The sequence below is a fragment of the Cyanistes caeruleus genome, chromosome 2 (genome assembly GCF_971803275.1).
Source record: "Cyanistes caeruleus chromosome 2, bCyaCae1.hap1.1, whole genome shotgun sequence".
Taxonomy (NCBI): Eukaryota; Metazoa; Chordata; class Aves; order Passeriformes; family Paridae; genus Cyanistes; species Cyanistes caeruleus.
Window position 1 is genome coordinate 70,696,108 of NC_141702.1, and position 25,642 is coordinate 70,721,749.

The following is a 25,642-nucleotide window of genomic DNA, read 5'->3' on the forward strand; positions in this document are numbered from 1 at the left end:
AAATGAAAATACATCTGACACTTTATTAGTATCGTGTGTGGGTAAGGAGGCAAAAGCATGTTGTGTCTGAAGCCTCTGCATCTAAAATTTATGGTTATTTTTTACAATACCATTTTATGATCTGCTTGCAGTGTTCTTACTAGAATATAATACTTTTGTAGTCATAGAACTGAGATTGTGATTGAGACTAATGAATTAACTGCATGACATTAAAATATTTGAATGGCTTAAATTTTGAGAAAATGATGATGTTTATTATGTTCGGTAAAGGTGAATCTGCTTCATTCAAAGATATTATTTAAATTTATGGTTTCTGAATATTTTGTGAAGGATATGCTTATGATGGCTTTTAAATCATGGTTTTTAAAAAATGTCCATTTAAACTGAAGATTTTACTTTCTAGGTGAAAGTCAGTATCTATCTGTTGAAGTCCAATCCGATGATTGAATCAGTTGATTATGATTGTGCTGTAGTTAATTTTTTATTGCTAACTCAGTTTCAGATGTAGTGATTGCATCTAACGTTGGTGGTGTCTACCAGAATTCCTCTGTCTTTCCTTGTGCCTTTAACAATTGCTCAAAACAAAGCACATGTAGTCAGAGGAACAGGACTGGCTTATTTTGGATGGATTGTTAAGCAATCTTTTATATGCTAATTTTAGTACTTTTGTTTGCATTGGTGTTTGAGGATGGTGTTAATTTTGCTGAATGTTATTTTCTTCTGCATTTGTTGTTAGTTTTTCTGGTAAAACAATACAGGGAAATCAGAGGCACTGAATTCTGAATCTAAGAGTTCCTGAGGTGCTCTTGCTCTCTGCTGTTTGAGCTTCAGTGTGAGTTGGGGTTAACCTAGTAAATAACATTCACTCTTAGAGGGGCAGTATGTTCAAGGCATTGAGTACTGAGTACTCAATGCTTGAGTATGACTGTGTTTGATCTGATCTGAGTATTTCCCAAACTCACTAACAGTATTTCCCAGCTATTGGAAATGGAGATTGTCCACTGAACTGACCAAAGTGATTCTTTAGTCATCATCTCCTCAGTTTGAGAAAAAGCAGTATGTAGCACTTGCTTTTATTGTGTGGTCAGTTCTGAAATTCAGTCCTATTATTAAATGGGCTGTCACCTGACAAAATGTAGTATTAATATATCTTATGTACTGCTTATTGCAAGATAATTACTTGAACACAGACAGAAAGCTGTGCACAGAATTGGCATGAGATCCATTTTTGGTTTTAATCCTCTTAGATACTTAATGCTTTCAGTTTATTAATCAAGTAAATACAAAAAAGAGTAATGCTTGGCAACTGAAGGTGATGACTGGTAGAAATATCATGAATTTAAAAATATGAATTATGATCTAGAAGATTAGTACTGTCACCAGAGTGATATGAATTTTGTCTAATGGACTATCAAATGTTTGCATAGTTCTGTAGCCAACTGAAGACTACTTTGATGTTTTGATTTCATTCTCTACCTTTTTGATAACTTTTCTGTGAAATCTAATGTGGATTATGGAGGAAACATGTGGTAAATTTTGTCTCTAAAAATGATGGTAGAAACTAGATATAAATGGGATGATTGACCTAGTTTGAATGCATAAAGATACTGCCTTTTCCCAATTTTTTCAGCCACATGATGCTCTTCATTAAATTAAACTGTAAATTTACAGTTTACAGACAAGACAACATTTTATCTGTTACTGTTGTTTTTTTAAGATTTCTCCAACTTCCCCCTACTTTCCCTTTCTAATTTCTGTTAATGGTTGGTTATTGTATATGCTTTTTGGTTACCCTCACATCACTCTAGGGTGCTCACTTCTTTCTAAGCTATAGGATGAAGTTTTAAAAAGACCAAAGAAATTAAGATTGGTTGCAGTGATATTTTGTGGCTACTGTGAATCTAATCTCTTGATGTTCCTTGACAGAAAAGAATCTAAAATCTTCACATGATGAAAGTCAACAAGTTTTTGTTACATGATAAAAAAATCTGTGCAAAAATTTGACAAGGTGCCAAGGTAAAGTAGTGAGTGATTCTGACAAGAACATGTCATTTTGAGTCAGGAAGGACCTTCAATACATACCCAAGTAGCTAAATAGGTTTAGAAGCCTTTTGTGTCATGCTATTAAATTGTTCTCAGTGTAAAATATAACTAAATGTAAAATTTCTGAATTGGGAAATAATGAAATTGGAACCATGTCTGCAATTACTTACTTAAAAAGACTTGAATCAGCATGTGGTTCCATTTCAAAACTGGCAAACTTTATCAGTTTTAAATATTCTGATAGTTCTTCATGCCAGCTGAATGCATGGCATAAGAGGATCCTGCCAAAGCTCTTTTAGGCACTGACATTCTAAATGTGCCTTGATCTCTGTTTTTGCACAGCCACTATGAACTTGGCTGCAAGTTCTTTTACTCAGGTCTTCTAATTCCATAGTTGTGAAGGGTTCTAGCACAGGTGCAGGAGGTTCAGATTACTGCAAATGATCTTGCAGCTTGTTTAGCAGTGGTTTTTTTATAGTATTGACTTTGTTCAGAACTGTGTGGTGTTCACAGTGCTTGTCTGTCCACAAAGTCAAATCCCAGGATTAGTTCATGTCTTGGGGCTGGTTAGTCTCAGATCCTCATTTTCAATGGCTCTTAGCTCAGTGTTTAAACTGTGAGATATTAGGTTGTTCGTTAAGAAAGGTATGTACTTCACTCCTGTTTGGAATATTATTGATACTCATGAACAAATGTAGGAATGACTGGCATCCACAGAATGAAAAAGTGTGATTAGACCGAATATTTTGCCCATGTGCCTGTTTACTCTTAGGTCTTGTCCCTATTTTTTGGTGGCTCAGTTTAGCATTTAGCTTCTCTACCTGTCAATTCTAGTGTGAAGTAAGGAAATCAGTGTAAATCCCCTGTGGTTTAAGTTAAACTATTTGACACAGGGCTGGTATAGAGGTGACAGTATGGTCATCATCATTTAAGGGCTCTGCTGGGTTGTGTCAAGAGCACTGTTTCCTGTAATCTGATGTTTATATGACCAGTTACCTTGCAGTTTCCTCCATGAACTGTTCATGCTAGCTTTCTGTTGAATAAAGTAGTCACCAGTGTGCAGTCTGGAACCTTTTGTTCAGTACCAGCTCTCTTTAAAATGGGGATCAAGGAAGCACTCTGGATGGGGACAGCACCTAACGCCACCCAAAAGGAAATGACAGGAGCAAACCAGTATCTTCACCCTGCCCTGCTCCAGATTTCATTGGTCTGACTCAGGCAGCTCCTACAGTGTATCCACAACCTAGAATCCCCTTTTATCTCAAATGGTCATCCATCCCATTCCACATCAAACTTACAGCTTCTGGCTCTTCTCTGTTCTAGGCTGGCCAGGTGAAACCTTATTCCCTATTCCTGTCCTTCACTCCTAGCTGCTCTCTGGTCACTGGTGTTCTGCCAGAGCAGGTTCCACAAGGGCTCACCCCTACACAAAGTCTTGATCTCCTTACAACTAAGTGGAAACAGGCTGTTGTTGTCACCTTTGCTCTAACAGAAACACATCCAGCCTTTGCAGAACACGCGTTTTGGACTCTAATCCTGAAGTTGGATTAAGAGAGGTCCACAGCTGGAGAGTTGCTTTGAGTCATGGGTACAGATAAATGTCTGAATCGGGTGTGACTGATGGTTTCTGGCAGTTTGTGAAGCTCTAGAAGGTGTCAGTTAAGAATAATAAGACTACAGGACTATTAATAATAGTAATTAAATAATTAATAATAGGACTATTCCATCCACATGGAGGTTTCCTCTTTGTCAGCTTAAGTGTGCATAAAAGCTAAGAAGAAAACAGTCTGCTCAAGAAGTAATGATCTCTCTTTATACCTAATGTTTTATAGCTTTTGTACTTTATTTTTGAGTGACATTTTATGTGATTTCTCTGTTTAATGTTCCGTAACTGAGAATCTGTTTAACAAAACTATTTGGCTGCAATCTAATTTCTTGTTTTAAGTATACTTTTAAAAATGGCAAACAGTTTTTAACAGCACATGTTTTTATGAGGAAGGCAGAAGATGGCATATAACAGAAATTACTGTTCTGACAGCCTGTTTTAGCTGAACTACAGTAAACTTTAAAGGGTAAAAATGAGGGGCAAGAAACTTACCTTCTTTCAAATCTGAGAAAAAACATCAATATACAAATATTGCCAATTAAATTTTTCATACTGTACCATGAAGTAGAGTGTGCTTTTATAGATAAGAAAGTGAAAAGTCTTTGTACTGCTTTTATCTGTGTTTGAGTAGTGCCAATCCAGTTTTCTTTCAAGAGTTGGAGGATGTCTTTTGTGTCTTTTGTGTTTTGGGTTGGTTTTTTTGGAGTTTTTTTTTCATTCTGTGGTGACTTAATTTCCCAAATCAGAACACTAATTTTTTCATTTTCAGATGCCTTCTGTCAGGGGTTATAACACTGTTGTATTTTAACTGTTAATAATTATTCTAGTATTGACTTTCCTGTGCTTCTGTAAATTTTTCTTTTCTTTTTTCTTTAATTTTTAATTTCAGCTGAGTTTTCAACATAAGATTGGTATCCTTTACTGCAAATCAGGCCAAAGCACAGAAGAAGAAATGTATAACAACGAGATGGCAGGACCAGCTTTTGAGGAGTTCCTTGATCTACTGGGCCAGAGAGTACGGCTAAAAGGATTCAGTAAATACAGGGCTCAGCTAGATAATAAAAGTAAGTTATGTTTCAAGCTATGGGAAGATGGGTAATTATCCAGATGATCTTCTGTGAATTGTGTTGTTTTTTCATGCTCTTGACTTTGGGTTTTGAATAGTAAGATTATATGGTGAATGAGGAAGATGAAGCATATGGCAAGAGCATGTGTCAAACCTTTTCTGAAAGGTCATTTACTTTTTCTGTGGCATTAGTAGAACTGGAAATCAAAACAATTCATTTGATTAGTTTTCGTTTAGTTAAAATCATACTACATACCACATGAGTAATATTTCCCCAGGTACACTTTAATGTCTTATTCTTTCAAAGGCAATAAAAATATATGTAATTCAAAATATGGAGTAATTTCCCATATTTCAGCTAAGCACACGTGCTTACTTTTACCCAACACACACAAGCAGTCAAGTTTCCTGGTTTCTCACACATGCACTGTAAGCATGTCATCATTTGTCAGCTGATGATTATTAATCTACCTCAGCTCTGTGTTAGTACTGCCATTTCCCCAGGTCTTTCAGTTTCCCTAAGTGCAGTAGTATAAAACATTAATTGTACAAATGGGTTAGATTTTGTAGCAAAATAAGAACTGAACTATTGTTGATAATTAAAAACCCAATGATATATTAATACACTTCCTTACTAGCACTGTTTTCAGTGCTCTTAAATTTAACTTAAATTCATTCTTATTTCTATGATGTTTCAGCAGGATTTTGACAGCTGATCATATGAGCTATGTTCTAAAGCTATCTATTTATTCATCTACTTCATTTTAACATAGTGTCAACCTAGAATAAGCACCACATTTATTTCCAATAGCGTTACTGCATTTTTCCTTAAATCCATGTGTTTTCCTTTAATAATTCAAGCTTTTTAGAGACTATTGCATCCTATTTCAGTACAGAATAATAAAAACATAATTTTGCAAATTAATTTTTAGAAATACAAATTAACATGTTGTGGATGTCAGACTTCTGGAATTAATTGATAAATAGAGATGACAAATTGAAAGGAATAAGGGGTGTTTGGGTTTTCCTTTTTTTTTTTTTTCCCCAATCAGAGCATGTCTGGATGTCACCTAGTAAGTTGTACATATGAAAATAAGTGATGGTCTGTCAGCAAATTCAGTTTCTGTATTTGCTGTGCTTCAGTATGAACTCACATTGCTGATCAGCATTGTGTATGTATCAGTCAGTAACATGATCTTAATGTTTTACAAGTCTGTGTGCCATTAACTATATTGTCCTGTCATAGTGTGTTCTCATTGTTTGCAACAGGCAGAACTGAATTAAGAATTCAAAAAGATACAGTCTTTACTATTATATTAAATGTAAAGTACTGGCTTAAGTATCACATTTTTGTTATACTTGTTTTTAAATACATATATAAATATACTGTGTGTCATATTTAGACTTAGATAATACATTGTTCTGACTGCCTGCAGGTTCAGAGAAGTGTACTAACTTAGTCTCTGTGAGCTATATTTTTGGTAGACACAATGTTTCAGTAATAAATCTTGCTTAGTTCTTGTAGGAGTAAAATTTATTCAGTTTTTACATTCTCAAATGCTTGACTAGCTGTGAGTTTTTTCTCTAAAAAGTTCTCTTTTTAAAATTTGTTCATTTTTAAAAATTGTTCATTTAATATTTGGGTAAGTAATTGGCCCATTTCTTATGTAACAGAGAAAGTAGAATGTTGTGAGGGGTTGATTGCCCTGTCTGGCAAATAAGCTCTCACCTCCTGCGTGCTCACCTACCCTCCAGTTCGTGAGTCGAGATTAAGAGAGTTCAATGAGTGAAGGGAAGAAAGGAAAAATAAACCACTCCCAAACAAACCTTCCAAAACAAACAAAAAACTCCAAAACAAACAACAAAAAAAACCCCAAACAACAAAAAAACTGCAGCCCACTGCTACATCAGCCAGGCAACAACAGAGCTGATGCAAAGGCAGTCGCTCGCCACCTGCCATTAGCTGACTGCTGCCCAGCCATTCTCTGAGCAGCAGCTACCACGAAAAATCTCTCCCTGCTCCCATTTTCCTGCAGAACATAACTTGTTCTGTAACAAGTTGTAGGGGATGGGATGGGATGTGTTCCTGGCCGATTGGATGGGCTGTCCTGGCTGTCCCATCCCAACGCTTCGGCCACCCCAGCACACTTGCCGGAGTAGGATGCCGCGTGGGCACGGCGTGGCCGCAGCTACAACATCGGGGTGTTACCAGCACTGCTTTGGTCACACAGAGAACACACAGCACCATATGGGCTGCTAGGAGGAATTTTAGCTGCATCCAAGCCAGACCCAGTGCAGATGTCTAGAACATGTGGAATATATTAACTGTGAACTCTTTCCCGCCCTTCTTCAGTGGCAGTTTTAGTGGCATCCAGTTCCAAACCCCAAGATAAAGAAGTAAGAAAATTAAATGAAATTTTACCAGATCAATACTATATAATTTGCTTTGTATGTGTTTTAAAAGGTAGCAATCTACTAGAAATGAGAAAAAAAGTTTTACTATTGGAACATATTTTCTCTTTCTATCTCTTCAAAACTGCCTTTCTAAAATGCCATTGAAAGGTTATAATGGAATTAAATTTTCAGATTTAAGACTTTGAAATAGAAGAGTGCAATAAGGTTGCCTTTTTTAGCAACATTTAAGTAACAAACTTCAGTTGAAATGATGCTTTTTATTTCTTATGCAACTGTAATCTGTGTTTAGTAAATGCAGTTAATTTAATTATCTGACAGACATAACTGATGCACCCAGTTATTATATGAATGTACTTCTAATTGTATACTCACAAATATTTTTAGATTTAGGGCTAAATTTTTTGATTTAGGGCTAGATAAAGAAGTATATTGATATACTTTTAGATACTTCTATTTGGAGAACTAACGTGGCTAATTGATTTCTTTTTGGAATATAGTTACTATTCAAAACAAATCAGAACTCCAAAACCTTAAACAGTGTGTTAAAGAGTGTTCTGGAGAATATTTATTGCTGTGGATAACATAAAATTATCTTAAAATAAGATAAATAAGTTAAAAAATAAGTGAACATGGAAAAAGAGAATAAAAATTGCTAATTATCTTGGCTCAATACAGTGTTCAATAGAATTAAACCTTAAACTTTTTTTAAAAAGTTGTACTTACTTAAATAGTCTCTACAAATTGAAGAAAAAGAATAAAAAGGTTTAATTTACGACTACAGTGTTAAATGCATTTACTGTAAACATCACAAAATGCTAACTATTAAAAAACACTCTAAATAAAAGAAAATGCTAATTCTTATAATATATGAAATTTATTTTAATCATTTTCAAATATATGTATTATGCACATGCATAATTTCTTTTTAAATGTCTGATCTGCTACATTTGTTTTAATGCTATATATGAAATAGCAAGTTCACTTTTGGTAAAGTATAGGTTTAGTCAATTGTCTTTATTAATGTTTAAGTAATAAAAATACATGTTATATAAAACTACACTCAAGTAGCTATGTTTTTTTGGTTTTTTGTGATATGCAAATATATTTAAAATTAGGCTTTTTAGGTCTCAGAGACAGTAAACTCTTTGGCTTTTTTTTCTGCAGGACCCCTCTATGTCATAATACAAAAATAAAGATTAGATTTTTAACTGATGGAAACTGGATTTCTTCTACTGTAAAAAATATCTAAGTTGCTTAAATAGATTTAAATCACAGCATGCAGAGTGGTATCCTAAAAAGTAGTACAAATGTTCTAATTTACTGACCATCTTGCGATTAAATTAATTTTCAGCTGATTCAACAGGAACTCATTCCCTCTATACTACCTATAAAGATTATGAATTAATGTTTCATGTATCAACAATGCTTCCATACATGCCCAGTAACAGGCAACAGGTATGTTTTTTGAGCTTTTCCTCGTAATTTTACATTGTGTTTGACATTGAGTGTTGGGATTTTGTGATAGTATTGGTTGAAAACTGAATTGTTTTAAAAGAAGCATGACTCGATTATATTTTTCTTGGAATATTGTAAGACATTAGAAATCTTGTAGGATTTTTTTTCTATATAATTCAGGAACTTATCCCATATACTCTATTTCATTATATTATTAAAAGGCAATATTGCCTCTGGTGAATGAGTTATTTTCAGTTTGGACTGAAGTCGCATCTTATGTATGTTTTAAACATTGAATGGAATGAATCTTGAAAATAGTCTTATGGTTAAAATATGCATGTAGTAAAATTTTTGAAACTATTCCACTTAATCCTTGTATTACAGATCTTGAAATGTTTATTAATGTGTGGACTTATTAAGAATTTTAAACTCTGTCCTTCAAGGTTTCTGTGAAAGCAGAAAATCGCAGTGTATTTTTCTTATTTCTAGAGAATTCCCTTTGCTTATGTAATAATTCAGAATGTCTTCAAAGCATTAAGGATGGCTAAAAACCAGCACAGCATCCAAAGTGTGCAGTGCACCAGTAAGGTTACTCTGTCTTGCCTGTCTAAGATATTCCTTGTGACGTAATTAAAACATACAAGCACATTTGGTATAATATATCAGTATTAATGCTTAAAAGAAAAGCACTAGAATTACTCATAGATCAGACTGATGGTAGTTTGTAACTTTCTGTGCTACTACTCTGTGTTCTTCCAGGTATGCAGAAGTAAGTGTTGCTTTAATCATTTAGTTAGTTTTGGGATATTCTTGCCTTGTCATGCAAGTTGCAATCATGTCAGCCATTGTGGAAGGTTGTCAAGAAATAAGGATGCTATCTTGCTTTGGTTTTCAGCAGCACACAAAAGATGCTTGCTGATTGATTGTTGAACCATATGGGAATTGTATCTTTCATGTCTGTCCTATCAATAGATCTTGTGTGAGCAGAAAGATGTGTCAAGGCAGCAAGCGAAAGATAAAGTAAAAGTACTGAAATTCTTCAGAAGGGATAAATAAAAATAGCAATGGAAGAAAGCACATCATGCTATGTGTTTAAGTGATCAGTGCATAGAGCTCTGAACAGTTTGAAAAGCTGTTTCAAGTGAACAGTTAAGACATTACACTTAGTATTTAGATGTGGTTTAAAGACACTAAAAATTAGGAATCAAAAGACAAACTTTTCACCACATGAATAACATGAAGTTTAGATGACTCACTTCCCAAAATGTGTGGCTTTCAGGAGACAGAATGTTCACCTACATCAGACGCTCAAATGTGACATAGCTAGTAATCAAGGGATTGGATCTTCATCACTGATTTCAGATTGTTCTGCTTCTCTAAACTTTCAGTTGTATCTTATTACAAAACAGGATTAATTTAGTAACTAGGAGTTGTTGTGTCTGCATTCAGTCTAACAGTCTTTGACTGGAAATACATGTAAATAGGGAAAACTGTACCCTAATAAGACGATATAGTACACTGAATGAGCTTGCCTTAAAAGAATAAAATTAATATTTTCATAGCAAATCACAGGCACTGACAGTAAATATGGCCTTACTTGGAGTTTATGACTTCTGTTGTCTTTCATGAATTTTCCTTGTTCGTGAGAACAGGATATCCTCTTGCCATGACCCACTTATTTCCATTAGTTTTTTGCTGTTTGTCTGTCAGCTTCACTGCTGTGTTGCTCAGCCACCCCCTTTTACTGTCCTTTCACTTCTTCCTGTGCCTCCTTTTCATTCTTTTAATTTCCTTATGTGTCTTTTATAGTCAGGTGCTGATTTTTGTGTACAGCAAAATCTTTCTATTTTAACTCCATGGTTTTCCCTAGCAACAAGCACTCCTTTCCACAGTGTTTTAGTAAGCTCTCATCATTGTCCCTCTAAAAGGTTCAATATTTAGCAGAAGCACTATGTTGTTATTCATGGCTTTCCTGGGATCAAAATAATGTGGCAGTTTTCCAAGTCCAAGCAGTATGCCACATTATTTTTCAGGTGATGAGATCTATCAGTGTTTGCACAGCATGTACAGTGTCTTAATGAAATGTGACAAGTGCACCCAAATTACTAGAATTTAGCCAGCCTTAATGTGCAAAACAGATCTATAATAACTGTTTATTTTTTTTCTCTCTTACTGTTTAGTTCCAAAATACATAATGAAGTCTCTTCAGGGTTTGGCTCACTGCATACCCAAGTAAGGGGAAGTTAGAGACCACGGTAAATTTCCTGTTAGGTTACGTTAGGAATGAAGCCCCCCATTCAGTAGTGATTTTCTGCTAGCATATTATGTATGTACTGGCTGAGGCTGTTGCATCCTTTCCCTATGTCCCTTGTTTGGTAGTGACTGGGCAAGGTATTCAGTCACTCCTCACAGTCTACGACGGTGACCTTCAGTGAGCAAGCACTGAGCATTGCTTGTGTTCCAAATACCTGTGAGCCAAAAATAGGCCGCACCAGAACTGTTTGTTGCTTCTTCCAGGATATAACTACGCCCTGCTTGGTCCCTGATCAGGACATCCCTCTAGTTTTAGAACCAGCAGGAGATCCAAAGAGCAAGGTAATTTTTATTTTGGCTGCAACATAGGCTGGGAACTTTCAAGTCAGCTGCTCCTTCCCTAGGATGGAGAAGACAACCAGCCCTGGTGTGGCCAGTTCCTTTTCCTTTACTGGCCTTTTCTTCAAAGCAGTTCAAGGCTTTCCCCTTTAAACTTTACCTTTGCAATGTCCCTTTCCAAATCATTCCCTTGCAAGTTTCCCATTCACACATTTGCAGTCTGCTTGTGTACACGTGGTCAGACCTGATTGATATAAATCTGTTCAAATAATCAGTTTTCACCTGTTTTTTATGAAAACATAAAAATGAAACAGATATGCAGTAATGAAATAAGCTTGTTGCATTTAACTACTGTTAAAATAGTTGGGTCACACCTGTGGTTATACCAAACTCAGTTGATCAGATCTGTTGAAAGAGCTTTTGCCACTCATTTCTAGTTTCGGTACTGACTAAGAACACAAATTGAAAATAAAACTTTTGAAACCACTTATTTTAGAAATGCACTAAAATAAGTTTGGAGTTTTTCTTATTTGACTCTTAACACTTCATCATTTTATTGAATAAAAAGTGTATCTCACTGCTGTTTCAACAAGCATTCCTTGTTGTTCTGCAGTTTGACAAAGCAATCCTACAGAAATGAGTAGATTTTTAAGGCTGGGCACAAGCTGTTAAAATGCTAAGTTTTAAGACAGTTTTTTTCCTTCAGAGATGCATATCTGAAAATTCAGAATTGAGTCACTAAAATCTGAGAATTAATATGGTATCATTTGGTGCAAATAATTTTAATCTAATAGATTCTGCTTTTCTAACATATTTTCCTGACTGGACTCACCTTTGTGTGTCTTGTATTCTTACGTAACATGTCACTGATTTCCTTTTGGCTACCTATCATGCTTGATTAGGTTTATTTTCAAGTTCTAACATGACAATGATGCCTCCTTAGTGCAAGTAATTCTCTGTAATCTCTGCACCCAGTTGAGAGTTCCTATTGTGCTCAACATTGGCATGAGATTCTTTAGAGTATGTTAGAAAGGCAGATTAAAAAAAATAATTGCAACATTCAAAAAACCCCAAACCTGAGCAGACCTCAAAATGGGAGAGGAAGGGGAAACTGAGAACCTGAAAAGAACATCTAAACATACTAGGAGGTAAAAGCTGGGAGAAAAATCTAGGTTACAGAATGGAAATTAGAAAAGGGTTTCTTTTAGATCATTTTGCTGAGTTCCGGTTTCCTTCAATTCCTTTTTCATTTTCAGTATGCTATCCTTATCTCACATTTCCCAGAGAGGTATGTGTTCCCTCCTTCTTTTCCATTCAGTACTTTATTCTTTTCCTGTCCCTTTATCCTATCCAGAGCACTTCTTTCCATGTTCCAGATCACCCCAGTTTAATTCTCCCCCCTTTAGAAATTCTTTGCATTATGGTCCTCTGTGCACAGCCAAAACTGTGCTTTGCCTTTTGCATTGTGTTGAAGTTGACTGACCACTGATGCATGACAACTATTTATAAGTGTTACACTGGTTTTATTTTAAATTGAAGAAGTCACTAAGATCTCTACAGTCTTGGTAAGGTTCTTAAAAATAACCTGTGTTCCTGTTTGTATTTTTATGCCTCGTAGAGGTTTCCACTCTCGAAAAGTATCATAGGGATAAGATATGGGAACTGCCATACTTTTTAAAAGTCTTTGCTTGTAAAATTTCAAACATTTCTAAAACTTGCCTCCAATTAAGTGAATGCTATTCTTGCTTATGCTATGTATGGTGGCAAGCAGAACCTCCTAAAGGGGTCTACAAAAGCAGAAAGTTTTCTTGAAAACCATGATTGTCTTGAAAAATAAATGCACCTTTAAAGAAGATTGCATTCTCATTTTTATAATTTACTCTATGTAAATGTATAGGCATGAACCACTGTGGCAAGAACAAGTAATTGGGCACTTAGTGGTATGACAAAGGCAGAAATTAATCGCCTTGTACTTCGTAATTGGAAGTTTGCTTACAAATTTAACTGAGTTGTAAATTCCAACCTGTGAGATAGTAATAACTTCTAAACATTAACTTGTGCTGCCCTACTATGATCTAATTGTATAGCTCACTAGATGAGCAAATTAAAGTATACCTTACAGACTTAGTTCTGTGATCAGTTCCTTGTGCTTCTGTAGGCAGCAGTCTGTGTACCTTAAATGGCTCAAATAACCAGTTATTTTCATTTTAGTCTTAAAAACCTGAAAAGTTGACTGAGCCATATGACTTAACCAAATACTGTTTTCTGCTCCTATGTCTTTTTTCAAGTTTCATAAGAAGTCTTACTGCTTTATCTCTGGGATTTTGATTATGTTTAAAATAATACAGTATACTTAGTGCTTAAAACTGTGGCTTTGGCCCTTATGACTACCTTCAGAATATCATCCTTTATGTTATTTTAAGGACTGTAAGGAAACATACTTTTGGGTTCTAGGCTTTAGCATGTGCAGCTTTGCTTTTTATTGCTGGTAGCTGAGATACTAACTTTTAGTGGAATTGGAAAAATGCAATAAAATACTCTTATTAGAAAGGTTCTGTTTTGTGAAATCACCTTGAGAGAGAAATTTTTACTTGCTCCAACGTTTTCAAGTAAATTTATTCTTAAATCCTTCTCGGTTACACATGAGCCAAGGTACAGCTTTAAGTGTCTTTATGCTATTAGTTAGCAATGCAAGATATTTGGCAGACTTTGGGTGAATATTTTAAATGTACCTGCACCTGGTAGACATTTTTTTTTTATTTGTTAATATGCAGAATTTGAAAGTTACAGTATTCTTCCATGAGGAAAGGGAGCATCATTTTACTGTGTCATTTTGTTGGGTTTTTTGGGGAGAAAGAGTAGTAGTCCCTTATTAGTGGATATGTGTTGTAGTTTTTAATTTTTGCTTAGAACAATGATTTGGTACTTTAAAATAGTCCTTAAATATATTTTGATTATAAAAGCTACCATTAAATTAAAAGAACAAATTTTTAATTAAATAGTTCCTAATAGCTGCTGTTTCTCTGTGAGTCTTGGTTCTGTTCCTCAAGTATACAGTTGTTAACATTTCTGATGGATGCTCATGATAATATATTTTTTAAATTAAATTAAATCATAATATTAAGGACACTATTTAATAGTATTGTGACATGAAAAAGAAAGGTTTATTGAAACATAGAAGCAATATTATATTTTAATATGATTAAAATAAATAATTAATACCTTAATAGATATTAATAAATTAATAAATTATCAATATTTTTATAATTATTGCACTGTAAAGAGGGGGCAGATGTACAGTTTTCTGGATAGTGAGAAATGTCAAATGATGCAACGCTTTTTTATTACTGAAGTGATGCATTATTAAGAATAAGAGAAATACATTTTTCTCATTGAATAAAATATAAATGAGCAGAAACTATGGAGAACTAGTGTGGGGATGTGGGAAAATTCACTAGTATTCTTGTGAACTTAGTCCAATTGCCTTTCCCTGTATTTTTGCAGTTCTGGTATCCTTTACATGTCGTTATCCGTGATGCAATAAAAGTTATTTCTGAAAAATTATACTGTGTTTGTATTGGTTTGACTTGTTTGTTTGCTTTTTTCCTAAGATGATGAATTTGTGATTTTTTTAATTTATTTTTTTTAATAACTAATTTTTTTATGCATGTTTCTTGTCTAGCTGCTAAGGAAAAGGCATATAGGAAATGACATAGTTACCATTGTCTTCCAAGAGCCAGGAGCACTTCCTTTTACTCCAAAAAATATTCGTTCCCACTTTCAACATGTATTTGTCATTGTCAAAGTGCATAATCCTTGCACTGAAAATGTGTGTTATAGGTGAGTAGAGCCTATTTAAGTTTAACAAACTATTTAAGTTTGTTCCTAAGACTGCCATGCAACTGTGTTTTCTAGATGTTTTGTATTTCTTTTAGATATTATGTGCTCAATTTTAAAATTCCTTCTGCACTTGCGGTGAATTTGAATCCCCAGTGTCTCCCTTGAACACATCTAGAGTTAAGGAGCACAGTTTGTAGACTCAAAGGGGTGTGTGCAGAGCTCCATGTTGCTGACTTATGGCCACAAAACAGGGATAAAACAAATTAGTGAAAATCAGATCTGCAGACACACCAATAGGAATTAATTTAGAAGGTGTATTGCACGTTTCCATTTTGGGTTTTTTTGGTTGTTTTTTTTGGGGGTTTTTTTTTAAGTGATTTAAAGTATTTCAGAAGGTCCTTTAACCTGTATGAATCCTTGAGTATGACAGTATGACACTAGGGTGAGTCATAGCCTTTCAGCACATGAACAAGGATTTTTGAAGAATGGCAAAAAATCATAAATTTTCGATGATTTTAACTCTCACATTTAAGTCACTGCATCATGAATTTTAGCAAGGTAACCAAGGTGGAAACACATTTGTGAATTGATTGGTAATTATGCAAATAATGATAATGACATGGAGCATAATTACACAGCTTTATTTATAAATGTTATCTATTCATTGTTTAGAATGAAATTAAATACATCATGAGGGTGGGTCATATTACTGTCTGTTGTCTACAAGAACTTAAAGCATCTTTTAGGACTTGATTTTATTTCAGTAACTGTTTTGTGTTGATTAATACATGACATTTCCTAAGTTATATTTTTCTTACTATTAAACTCTGTCATTCCAAATTTTACTGTATTTCAGTCAAACAAATAGTACTTGTATGTACTATTTTAAATTTTTTTCAGTTGAAATATATTATGTATGTATCAATCAGAGGTGTAATTGTATCAATTAGGAAATATTCCTGTTTTTCTTTTGATATTTTGCTGACAACTATCTAGAACAAGAATTGTGTTTTCCAATTTTATGAGCATAGAGTAGGCAGCTTAAACAGGAGAATGCACCATTATAGTCACATTTGACACCAATATTTTTTCATCATATTCACGCTCCATTGTAGAAGATGATTTGAGGATGAAACTTAATTCTGTCTCTATTTTTATATTTCATAGTTTTAAGATGATGCAACTGAGTGACAGCTGAAAATGACAGATTTACATAAAAATAATTTAAAAAAATGCTTCTCTCATTTCTTGCATTAATATTAATGTTTTAGTAAGTTACTTCCATAATGTCCTTTATATATTTAAAAGAAGAAAGCCATTCTAAAACAGACAACCCAATCAGTTTTCTTTGATGTGTCTGAAATGTCTGCAAATTGGCATGTCAAAGCTGTACTTAATTGTGTAAATGGATTGCAGAGATTACAGTTCTGCTTATTATCTGAGTTTATTTTTTTTTTTTTTGAGAATAAATAATTTTTTGTTATTTTTTTTGGGTTTTTTTCTATTTCCAGTGTTGGTGTTTCACGATCAAAAGATGTTCCTTCATTTGGTCCACCCATTCCCAAAGGAGTAACTTTCCCTAAGTCTGCAGTCTTTAGGGACTTCCTTTTAGCCAAAGTTATTAATGCTGAAAATGCAGCACATAAGTCAGAAAAATTTCGAGCCATGGCCACAAGGACACGTCAAGAATACTTGAAAGATCTGGCAGAAAACTTTGTTACCACAGCTACAGTGGATACTTCAGCCAAGTTCAGCTTTATTACGTTGGGGGCAAAAAAGAAGGAAAAAGTGAAGCCAAGGAAAGATGCACATCTATTCAGCGTTGGAGCAATTATGTGGAATGTGATTGCCCGAGATTTTGGCCAGTCTGCTGACATTGAATGTCTCCTCGGAATCTCCAATGAGTTTATCATGTTGATTGAAAAGGAATCAAAAAACGTTGTGTTTAACTGCTCCTGCAGAGATGTTATTGGATGGACATCTGGATTAATGAGCATCAAAATATTTTATGAAAGAGGAGAATGTATTCTTCTGTCTGCAGCAGATAATTGTGCTGAAGACATCAGAGAAATTGTTCAGAGACTTGAAGTAAGTACAGTTTCAGAACTGGAGTTCCAGGTTTTTTTATGAACAGTTATTTGTCTACATCTCCTTTGAGATATAATTAAAAATGGTCTGTATTTATAGTTCAGGACTGTTTTTGGTCTTCAAAGAGCATTACAAATGGTAATCTCCACAACAGCATGTGAGATAAATGTTATCAACCTGTTTTTCAGGGGTAAGGTTTCAGATACTATTAATCTGATTACTTGCCCAGGGCCGTGGATGGTTCCAGTGTTGAAATCAGGACTGAAAAGCTTTTGCCACCTCTTGTTGTAGCCTTTTCTCAAATCATACCCTTGTAGTAGAAATATCATTAATTAAAAAATATATGGAATCTTAATGTGTAAAATATACTTAAGACTTTTTTTAATAATCCCTGAAAATATTAGCGGAAAATTTTATGTAAGTAGTTCTGCTAATTTGTTCCTCTGTACTGAGAAAGTGCAGGAAGTAAAGAAATGTACACCAGCTAATGCCAGTTTTAACAGTTGACTGGATATCAAGTTTTTCAGACACTTGACTGTGTCAGTACTGCTGTTCTGTAACTATTTCAGTCAGCCCAAATGAAATGATAGTAACTCCAAGGTGTAAAAGATGCTGATGCATCTAGTGGGTGCACTTCACTCTTTGATCTTAATTTAAGTGATTTAGATGGTCTTAGGGCTTTCTTCTATTAAAAGGCTTGACACTGAAAAGAAATCAGTTTGCTTACAGTTTTCACACTGGAACAGCTGGATTGCAGCTGATGATTTAGGGCTTCTCTAGTACTGTAGTCTCATTTAGCATGGCTCAATATCATGCACTAAATAATAGCAGTCTTGCAAAGTACAATTACTATTTCAAGAGTTGAATGTCTTTAAACTCTTTTTGCCCTCTATTATCCTTTTCAGTTGAGGTCTTCAGTTTCACTTTTCTTAGACAGATATTTCTCTTCTAGAAAATAGTGCTCCCATTAGGTCTTGTTAACTGATCCATATAAATTTCTTAACACAAATGAAAAACAAGATTTAAAGTTCTAGTGAAAACTTCTCCCGTCATCAGTGACAATTTTTTTTGCTATTTTTCGCTTATTTGGTTTTCCAAAACTTGGAAATAATCCATTTTGCTGAAGACAGATCTTTAAGATTTGGTAATTAAAACCACAGAATGAAATGTTTATCTACATTTACTTTGCTACTTCCTCTTTATTATGGCGAGATTTGGGGTTAAATAATGACAAATCTGTTTTAAGCCTCAAATTTAGCATCAGTTATTACTAAGGTTACCTGAATATTAACTTCAAGTATCTATTCCAGTGAACTCTGACTGCCTTTTCTTTCCCTGCTACCTATCCAACTTTCAAGCTAATTAAAAGAGTTAACTGTCATTACTCGTTTTAAAACATTTTCTGTCCCTGTTTCTTGCCTCATCTTTTTTCTCATTTTCCCCTCCTTCTTCCTCTCTTTTGAAAGCTGCATATTGATATTATTTCCTGGTCGTTTTATAACACTGAATGCTTTCTACAGTCCTTGCATACATTTGGTACAGAACCATTAGAACCACTAAAAAATATTTAAAACTGACGCCACACTTTATGTGCATACCTTAAAAACCTTTCAAGTGGCTCAGAACACAGCTAAGGTTAACAGCCATATGTGCCAGCAGATGCTAAACATGAAAGCTCAAACTGTGATGTAATATCAATCTTCAGTGACCAGATGATTAATCCTTTTTCAGTCATGAGTTAAAGCATTTTGTAAAACCACTGAGTAGAACATTGCAATTACTAAATGAGTTTCTTAAAGGAATAACTAGACTTTACTGGCTGGATTTAAATCCTGCAGGTAAAAAGGACACCTATCTGAATATCCAGATTAAGAAAAGGTGTAAAAAAGCTGGCTGAGACCATGATTTTAGTTTGAACTGAAACCATTGGTCTGGGACTGAAAAAAGAACTGTGACTTGTTGTAAGTCTAGACGAATTTGTATTTGTGAGGGAGAGTATCTAGTTAAAGAAAGTAGAAAGAACAGCAAACTATAAATTACCTTGGAGGGCTGTGTTGGAAGGCAGGAAAATAAGTGGTTTTAATCTTTTGGATAACAGAGAATGGCAGGATGATAAAAGATTAATTGAAAACACTGAATGGATCTATAGATGAGAATCTGAGTTGACAAAATTTCCCTAGTATCCTGTATATTAAAAAACCCCTCTTTACCTTCTTCATGGAGCTTAGGGGATCTCTCTCTTTTAACTTCATCTGTTTTAAGTGTATTCAGAAAAGCCAGCTCTTAGTTCATTTGTGGCCACCAGATCAGTGAAGCTGCAGCCAAGTCAGCAGAATGCCATGTTTTGAAGTGGAGCAGTGCTGGGTTTAATGTGATATTACTGTGTAATAGGCAGTGTCACCTTTTAAGGAACATACACTTGGGGAGGACTAGATCTCCTGGAATGTTTCCCATTGGGAATAGATGAGTATTAGGCAGGAACCTTTATCTTTCTTATCTTTTAACTTTTGAATATTTAACTTACTTGAAGAAGAGATTTTGAGTGCTGAGTTGGGGAAATCCATATACTTTGGCTGGTGCAATCATTTTGCAGTAGTCTGTAATTGTGACATAATGATAAAGAGTTGTCAGCCCCCAAAAAAGAATATTATGTAGCTTAATAAAGATACAATTCTGTCCCTGAGCTGGGCTCCTGACTGTAGTAGCATGTTCTTCTTTTCACTCTATGAGTAAATGTATATTTTAGAAACTTGTGATGGAAATGTAGCTAATGAAGAGCTGAAAATTTCCTTTTCATTTACATAGTTCACAAATTTTGAAAGATTATTTTTTTCTTATTGAAATTTAGTCACAAATGAGCTAGGTTAACGGTATATTAAAGTTTCCAGTATGCTATATATACATGCTATGTAGTTCTAACTATATAGTTCAACTCTGTATGCAGAGTTGTAAGCACAATAGAAAGTTCTATTTTAAAAGGAAAGTTTCTAAACTACATTAAAACGTCAGAGCTGAAAAATGACAAAGGAAATAGTTGCTTTGTTTTTGTTATGAAAATTCAGAATCTGACATTGTAAACAAAGCCTCCAGAGTGCATTTTAGACATCTCAGTAATGACTTTCCTATTTTAACTTTGAAATCTACATCTTCAGAAGTAACTGGTAAGATTATTAATCAAAATTTCCAGGCAACAGTTCTCAGAATATCTGATCCTTGCAATATCTTCAGTATTTCATGGTTCACAGAAGATTATCCCTTAATGAATGAGGCCTAATTGTATTTCTTTACCTCACAGGTTAAAAGCATGAGCATACACCAGATCAGCAAAGTTAAAATAACCCATGGGTTAATGACACTTTGTTCTCATGTGCACAAGTTCAAATTTTTTCTGCTGAATGACAGATAGCCATATGAAAATATTATATAAAGAAAATAGTGCTTTAAAACTTACTAAGGTACCAAATCTCATGAGCTCCCATGCACCCCTGAATCAAGTTGGGATATTTTGTTGTGGAAAGCACAATATAAACTAGTAAAGTAGCCTGCCTGGATTCTGGTTCATGCAGGCAGTGGGGAGAGCAAGAGTAACTTTTCCAAAATAGCCTCCTGAATTAAACTCAAGCCATAAAACAACCTTTGCAGAGCTCTATCCCGCACAGCTGACAGTAAAGAACACTAGCCTCCCATCTATTTTTGTGATGCACACTAAACCCAGCCATAAAGAGCATGAGCACCTTTGTGGAACAAGGTAAGGTGTGCTGTGGAACTGCTCTTAATGTACCATGACCTTGGGAAGATCCCTGGATCTGTATTGTAACATAAGCATCTCTAAAAGGCAGGTATTTGCCTTGGTGGAGCATTTATGGGAGATCTTCGATACACACTACAAACAGAAGTCTTTGATAATGTTTCACAGTGGTTAAGTTTTCGTTCTAATTGAACTAACGAAGCTAAATGCATACTGGTTTTGTGACACTGGCAAAAGGGAAGGCTGGGGTAACTCTCAAACTTCCTTGTAATGTGGGCTAGAATTTTGTTCTCAGTGTGGTGTAGTATCCCAGTTACAGGCTGTTGTATGATTGTGATTTACATGGCAAAACCGTTGAGAACTTGTTTCACAGTATATAGAAATGAACCTGCTTGGCAAAATCTGAATTTGAAGGATTTTAGCTGCTCTGTATAATGAAGGTTACTTTTCATTGAATATGAAGGAAGTAATTTTTTTGTTTCTAAATTTCCCAGTGGCATGGAAACTCTCATCCCATTTTAGTGATATCCTTGTCTGGAGATGATGGTAGTTAGGAATCTGTCCATGAAGCAAAAGAAAACTAATATTTTCTTCATTGCTATTTTCTTGAAGAAAACAAGCTGAGGCACTTCACTCAATTTGGCTTACGTTATATCTTCGGTTTAATACTGTTTAATGCTGATAAAAAATGCCTGCAAACCTGCAGTCAGCCAAAAAGAATGAAGTAGTTGACAGGGCAGCATTTTTCTTGCTTTGCGGTTTGAAACTAAACCAGCTGTAAAGTTTTCAGTAAGATATAAATGGCATTGTGTTAGTGTTGGGCAAGGGAGGAAGAGCTTGACGTGTGTCAGCTGCCTGCCCTGAAGATGTAAGATTTTTAGCGTCGCAAAATGTTTTGTTCATTTTGTTTAATGCAGAAATCTTCATTCAGAGATGAATGTTAAGACAATCTCATATATTGAAGATACTTAAGCCATACGTGACTTTATAACGTTTGTGTGCCCTGACAATTGCATATCAATCTGGTGCTTCCTCAGATAGTGACCAGAGGATGCGAAACCACGGAAATGACCCTGCGGAGAAACGGGCTGGGCCAGCTTGGATTCCACGTGAACTTTGAAGGGATAGTGGCAGACGTGGAGCCCTTTGGATTTGCATGGAAAGCAGGTCTCCGGCAAGGGAGCCGCCTGGTTGAGATCTGTAAGGTGGCTGTGGCAACTCTGACCCATGAGCAAATGATCGACCTTTTACGCACATCGGTGACAGTAAAAGTGGTGATTATTCAACCACACGAGGATGGAGCGCCCAGAAGGTAAGGAGCAGTTCTCAGTGTAACATTTGTATCTGTTGGGGTTTTTTTCTCTACTGCTGCTTAAACCATGACTGTTTTATTATTCAGTAAATGGACATTTTCCGCCATGATGGGTGATAATATTGTTGATGGCCGTTAAAGCAATCTTTTCCCCAGCACCTATATTGACTTGTTATAGAAGATAAAATGAGATCCTGCAAGAAATTTAATAGGAAATTTATTTTTAAATGACTTTAAAAGGGTAGGAAGTAAACTTTAGTGTATCCTGACTGAGCTGTCCTGAAAGCTGATATTACTTCTTTTCGTCCACGAGAGAGTTTTATGTTTTAATGCTGAGTTAAAAAATGTAGAAACTTTTCCATGAAATTGCACCTTGTTTATCTTTGAGATTTCTCCAAATCCTGACTACTGGAAGAGATTTGTTTGTTTGGGTTTTTTTATGTTGAAATTTAATGAAAAGAGTGAATTGCTGGATTCTGCACATAAATGGTACCAAGTCTTAGAGTTCTACTCACTTTTTGCAGATATCTAATTTGTTCACATTAAATGGTGAGTTACATCAGTGAGGGTATCATTTAAAGCAGAGAAATCTTATTGCAATGTGAAATACATGCTTATGCTTAGGGAAAGACTGTAATAACAATCATTACAGTGACTGTACCAGTGTTTTCAGGGATGAAATGCATTTTTCTTTCATCAGTGTTCCTTTTTTGGTGACAAAAGACATTTTACTTGATTTTTTAATATCACGAGGTAGTGAAGTGGGAAAAAATTGAAACTTCGTAACAATGTGACTTTATTTCTCCCACACCTTGTCTAGTCAGTGTTAATTTGGCTCATTCTAAATGAGAAGTGTACCAGAGTAAATTTAATTACTTCTCTTCTCGTACCAGGCCAACTTTAAATCTCTTGTTGATTTTTAATTCAACAGAAAAAACATTAGATGTGTTGCTTTTGGCAAGACAACAAGCAATAAAATTTTACGTAGCGTGCAGCACTGTGAAGTCGATGCCAACTGTATACAAATGCTGTTTAATTGGTGGCAATTCTCCAAGTAGTCATTGGCCTGATGTATGACACACAAGGGCTGTCCCCTGCCTCAACCTGCATCGTGATGCCTCCCTTTCTGAACAAAATGCCTGTGAATGTAGAATAGCACCGTTTTGCTTAGTTGGATAGAAATTTGCAATTAAGCCTCTCTTTGCTTAGCTTTGCTATTCTCACCATCTGCTTCTGGGTATGAATTTTCACTGACTTGTTTGGTATACATTTCCAAGCTGTTTACAGAATATGAGCCTAATGAGATGATCCCATTATATTGAAGGTAAAAATGTGTATTTTATAGGCTCTGATAGAAAAATACATATTGTATGAGCTGTTTATATTGTCTTTGATATAAATCTTTTTCTAGAGATAAAATGTTTAAATCCCAGATCAGTGTGATACATAGCACCCAAGTCTATATGTAGGAGGAGTTTGAACTGAGTGTTACCACACTGAGAAAAATCTGCAAAGCTGCTTCTCTTTATAATTTTTAGCACTTTTTAAATTGTGAGTAATTACTAAGAAAAATGATTTTTTTTAAAGCTATGTGTCTGTTCTAAAATTTTTTTTAAAGAATGTGTAAGTTCTTTTTAGCTTGACCTTTCTACGATGTATATATAAAATAAATGTCTCTTTCAAATATCAGTTTCCCACAGAAAACTGCTCATTTTCCTTTGTATATCCCCAAAAATATGATCAGTGATTTTGACTGTCCAGTCTCTGTAGGGTTTTGAGCTTGCCTTTTCTCAGTGTTTATACTCCAAACAGAGCAGACAGAAAGCAGTTACAGATATTGCATGACAAGTCTGAGAATTTCATTTGACAAATATGATTTTTTTTTGTAAAATATATTAATGAAAGAGGGAAAAGAGGAGAGGGAAGAAAGGGATAAATTATCAGAATTTGAGGGGAAAAGATAGCCTATCACTGCTACTTACCAGTTAAAATTTATGCAAATCTGTCTCCCTGTCTCCTGCTCAATTGGTTCTCTTAGACTTCTGCATGCTCTTGTCACAGAAACAGAGAATAGCTGGGGTTGGAAAGGACCTCTGCAGGTTGTTGAGTCCAACCCCATTGTTCAAAGCAAGGTCAGCCAGATGCAACCATCCTTTCAGAGAGAAAAGTTTTTATGTGTACTTACATAGAATTTCCTGCACTTCAGTTTTGCACCTTGCCTCCTGTGTATTCAGTAGATACAATTCTTAGTCTGTCATCTCTTTTCCTTAATCCCCCCACTAGATATTTTATACACATTGATAAAATCCCTCCTGAACCTTCTCTTTCCCTGGCTGAATGATACCAGCACTTTCAGTTTCTCCTTGTGTTTCAGATATTCTTATCCCTTAATCGTCTTTGATCCTCTGCTGGACTTGCTCCATATGTTCATGTCTCTCTTGTACTTTGCTATCAGGATTTCTCAGAAATTTACAGGTTGTAGTTTTGGACATAAAACAGGAGTATCCAGAGAACTAAAATCCATTTCACCTTCGTTTGACAAGAAATGTCCCTGTCCTTGGAGAGTCCATGCATGGCTATAACAGGATAGAATCAATCCTCTGTGAGTGACACATACCTGTGGTGAACATTTAAGGCAGGTGTGACAGCTTGTCAGGAGGGAGCTTTTTTGTATCAAGTAGCTCTAATAATTACCAAATAACACTCAACAGGCATACAGGTATTTTTTGTCATATCTGGGGGTCGATCCATGCTTGACCTACACATTACAAGTGTCTAGGAAAATGATGGTTAAAAAGCAGGAGAAAGCTTTACATCTGTGCTCCAGTACTTATTGCTCTTATTGACAATAAGTTTTAGAGGTTTTCTGCTAAGAAATGATGCATCAGACTGACATATGTAGGAAAATACATTTGGAGGCTGAAATATGTCCCTTGAAATTTTGACTCATCCTACAGAGTATATGATCTTCTGGCGGTTGGGTAGGCTGTTCTTCTTTTCTGAATTTCAACCTGGTTTCTCAGAGTATAGAGTTTGTTCTTTTGATTTTTTTGTTTGTTTTTTTTCTTTTACTTAAATGCCATAATCTAGGGTTTCAAGTTTAGCCACTAAGATTTTGCCCACAGTGCATAGATATAAAAATACATTCATCTATGTTTCTGAAAGGATCAGTTGCATTAAAAATTTGCATACATTTACAAGAATGTAAATATAATTTTAGCAAAAGACCAAAAAATCCAGAATTTTATGAAAAAATTCTGAACATATATAATTTTATTAATGCCTACCTTTCATTTTCTGAGATAATCAGCTGGTTTCCAGTTCTTGAAAGACTAGTTTCTGCTTGGCTTTGTCTGCTGGGTTTTATGAATACAAAGCAAGGAGCAATTTCTCTTTGGGTTGCTTACTAGCACTGGTTCCTTGCTGGGATCAAATTCTGAAGTGAATTTACACAGATTGGACATGTGATTGTCATGG

The 25,642-nt window shown here is 35.0% G+C and overlaps 1 protein-coding gene across 7 annotated transcripts in view; it reads left to right on the plus strand.

Moving 5' to 3' along the window:
* The window catches only part of SIPA1L2 (signal induced proliferation associated 1 like 2), a 127,370-nt gene that overhangs the window by 63,656 nt on the left and 38,072 nt on the right, over positions 1 to 25,642 (plus strand). For 4 of the 7 annotated variants that reach the window (XM_086877804.1, XM_086877805.1, XM_086877808.1 and 1 more), the window contains exons 6-11: positions 4,539 to 4,713; positions 8,482 to 8,585; positions 11,103 to 11,180; positions 14,860 to 15,017; positions 16,529 to 17,105; positions 21,891 to 22,165. In XM_086877804.1, the coding sequence (XP_086733930.1) occupies positions 4,539 to 4,713; positions 8,482 to 8,585; positions 11,103 to 11,180; positions 14,860 to 15,017; positions 16,529 to 17,105; positions 21,891 to 22,165 (1,367 nt within the window). The remainder of the gene's footprint in view (positions 1 to 4,538; positions 4,714 to 8,481; positions 8,586 to 11,102; positions 11,181 to 14,859; positions 15,018 to 16,528; positions 17,106 to 21,890; positions 22,166 to 25,642) is intronic. The other 3 variants (XM_086877806.1, XM_086877807.1, XM_086877811.1) reach the window with 1 other exon arrangement.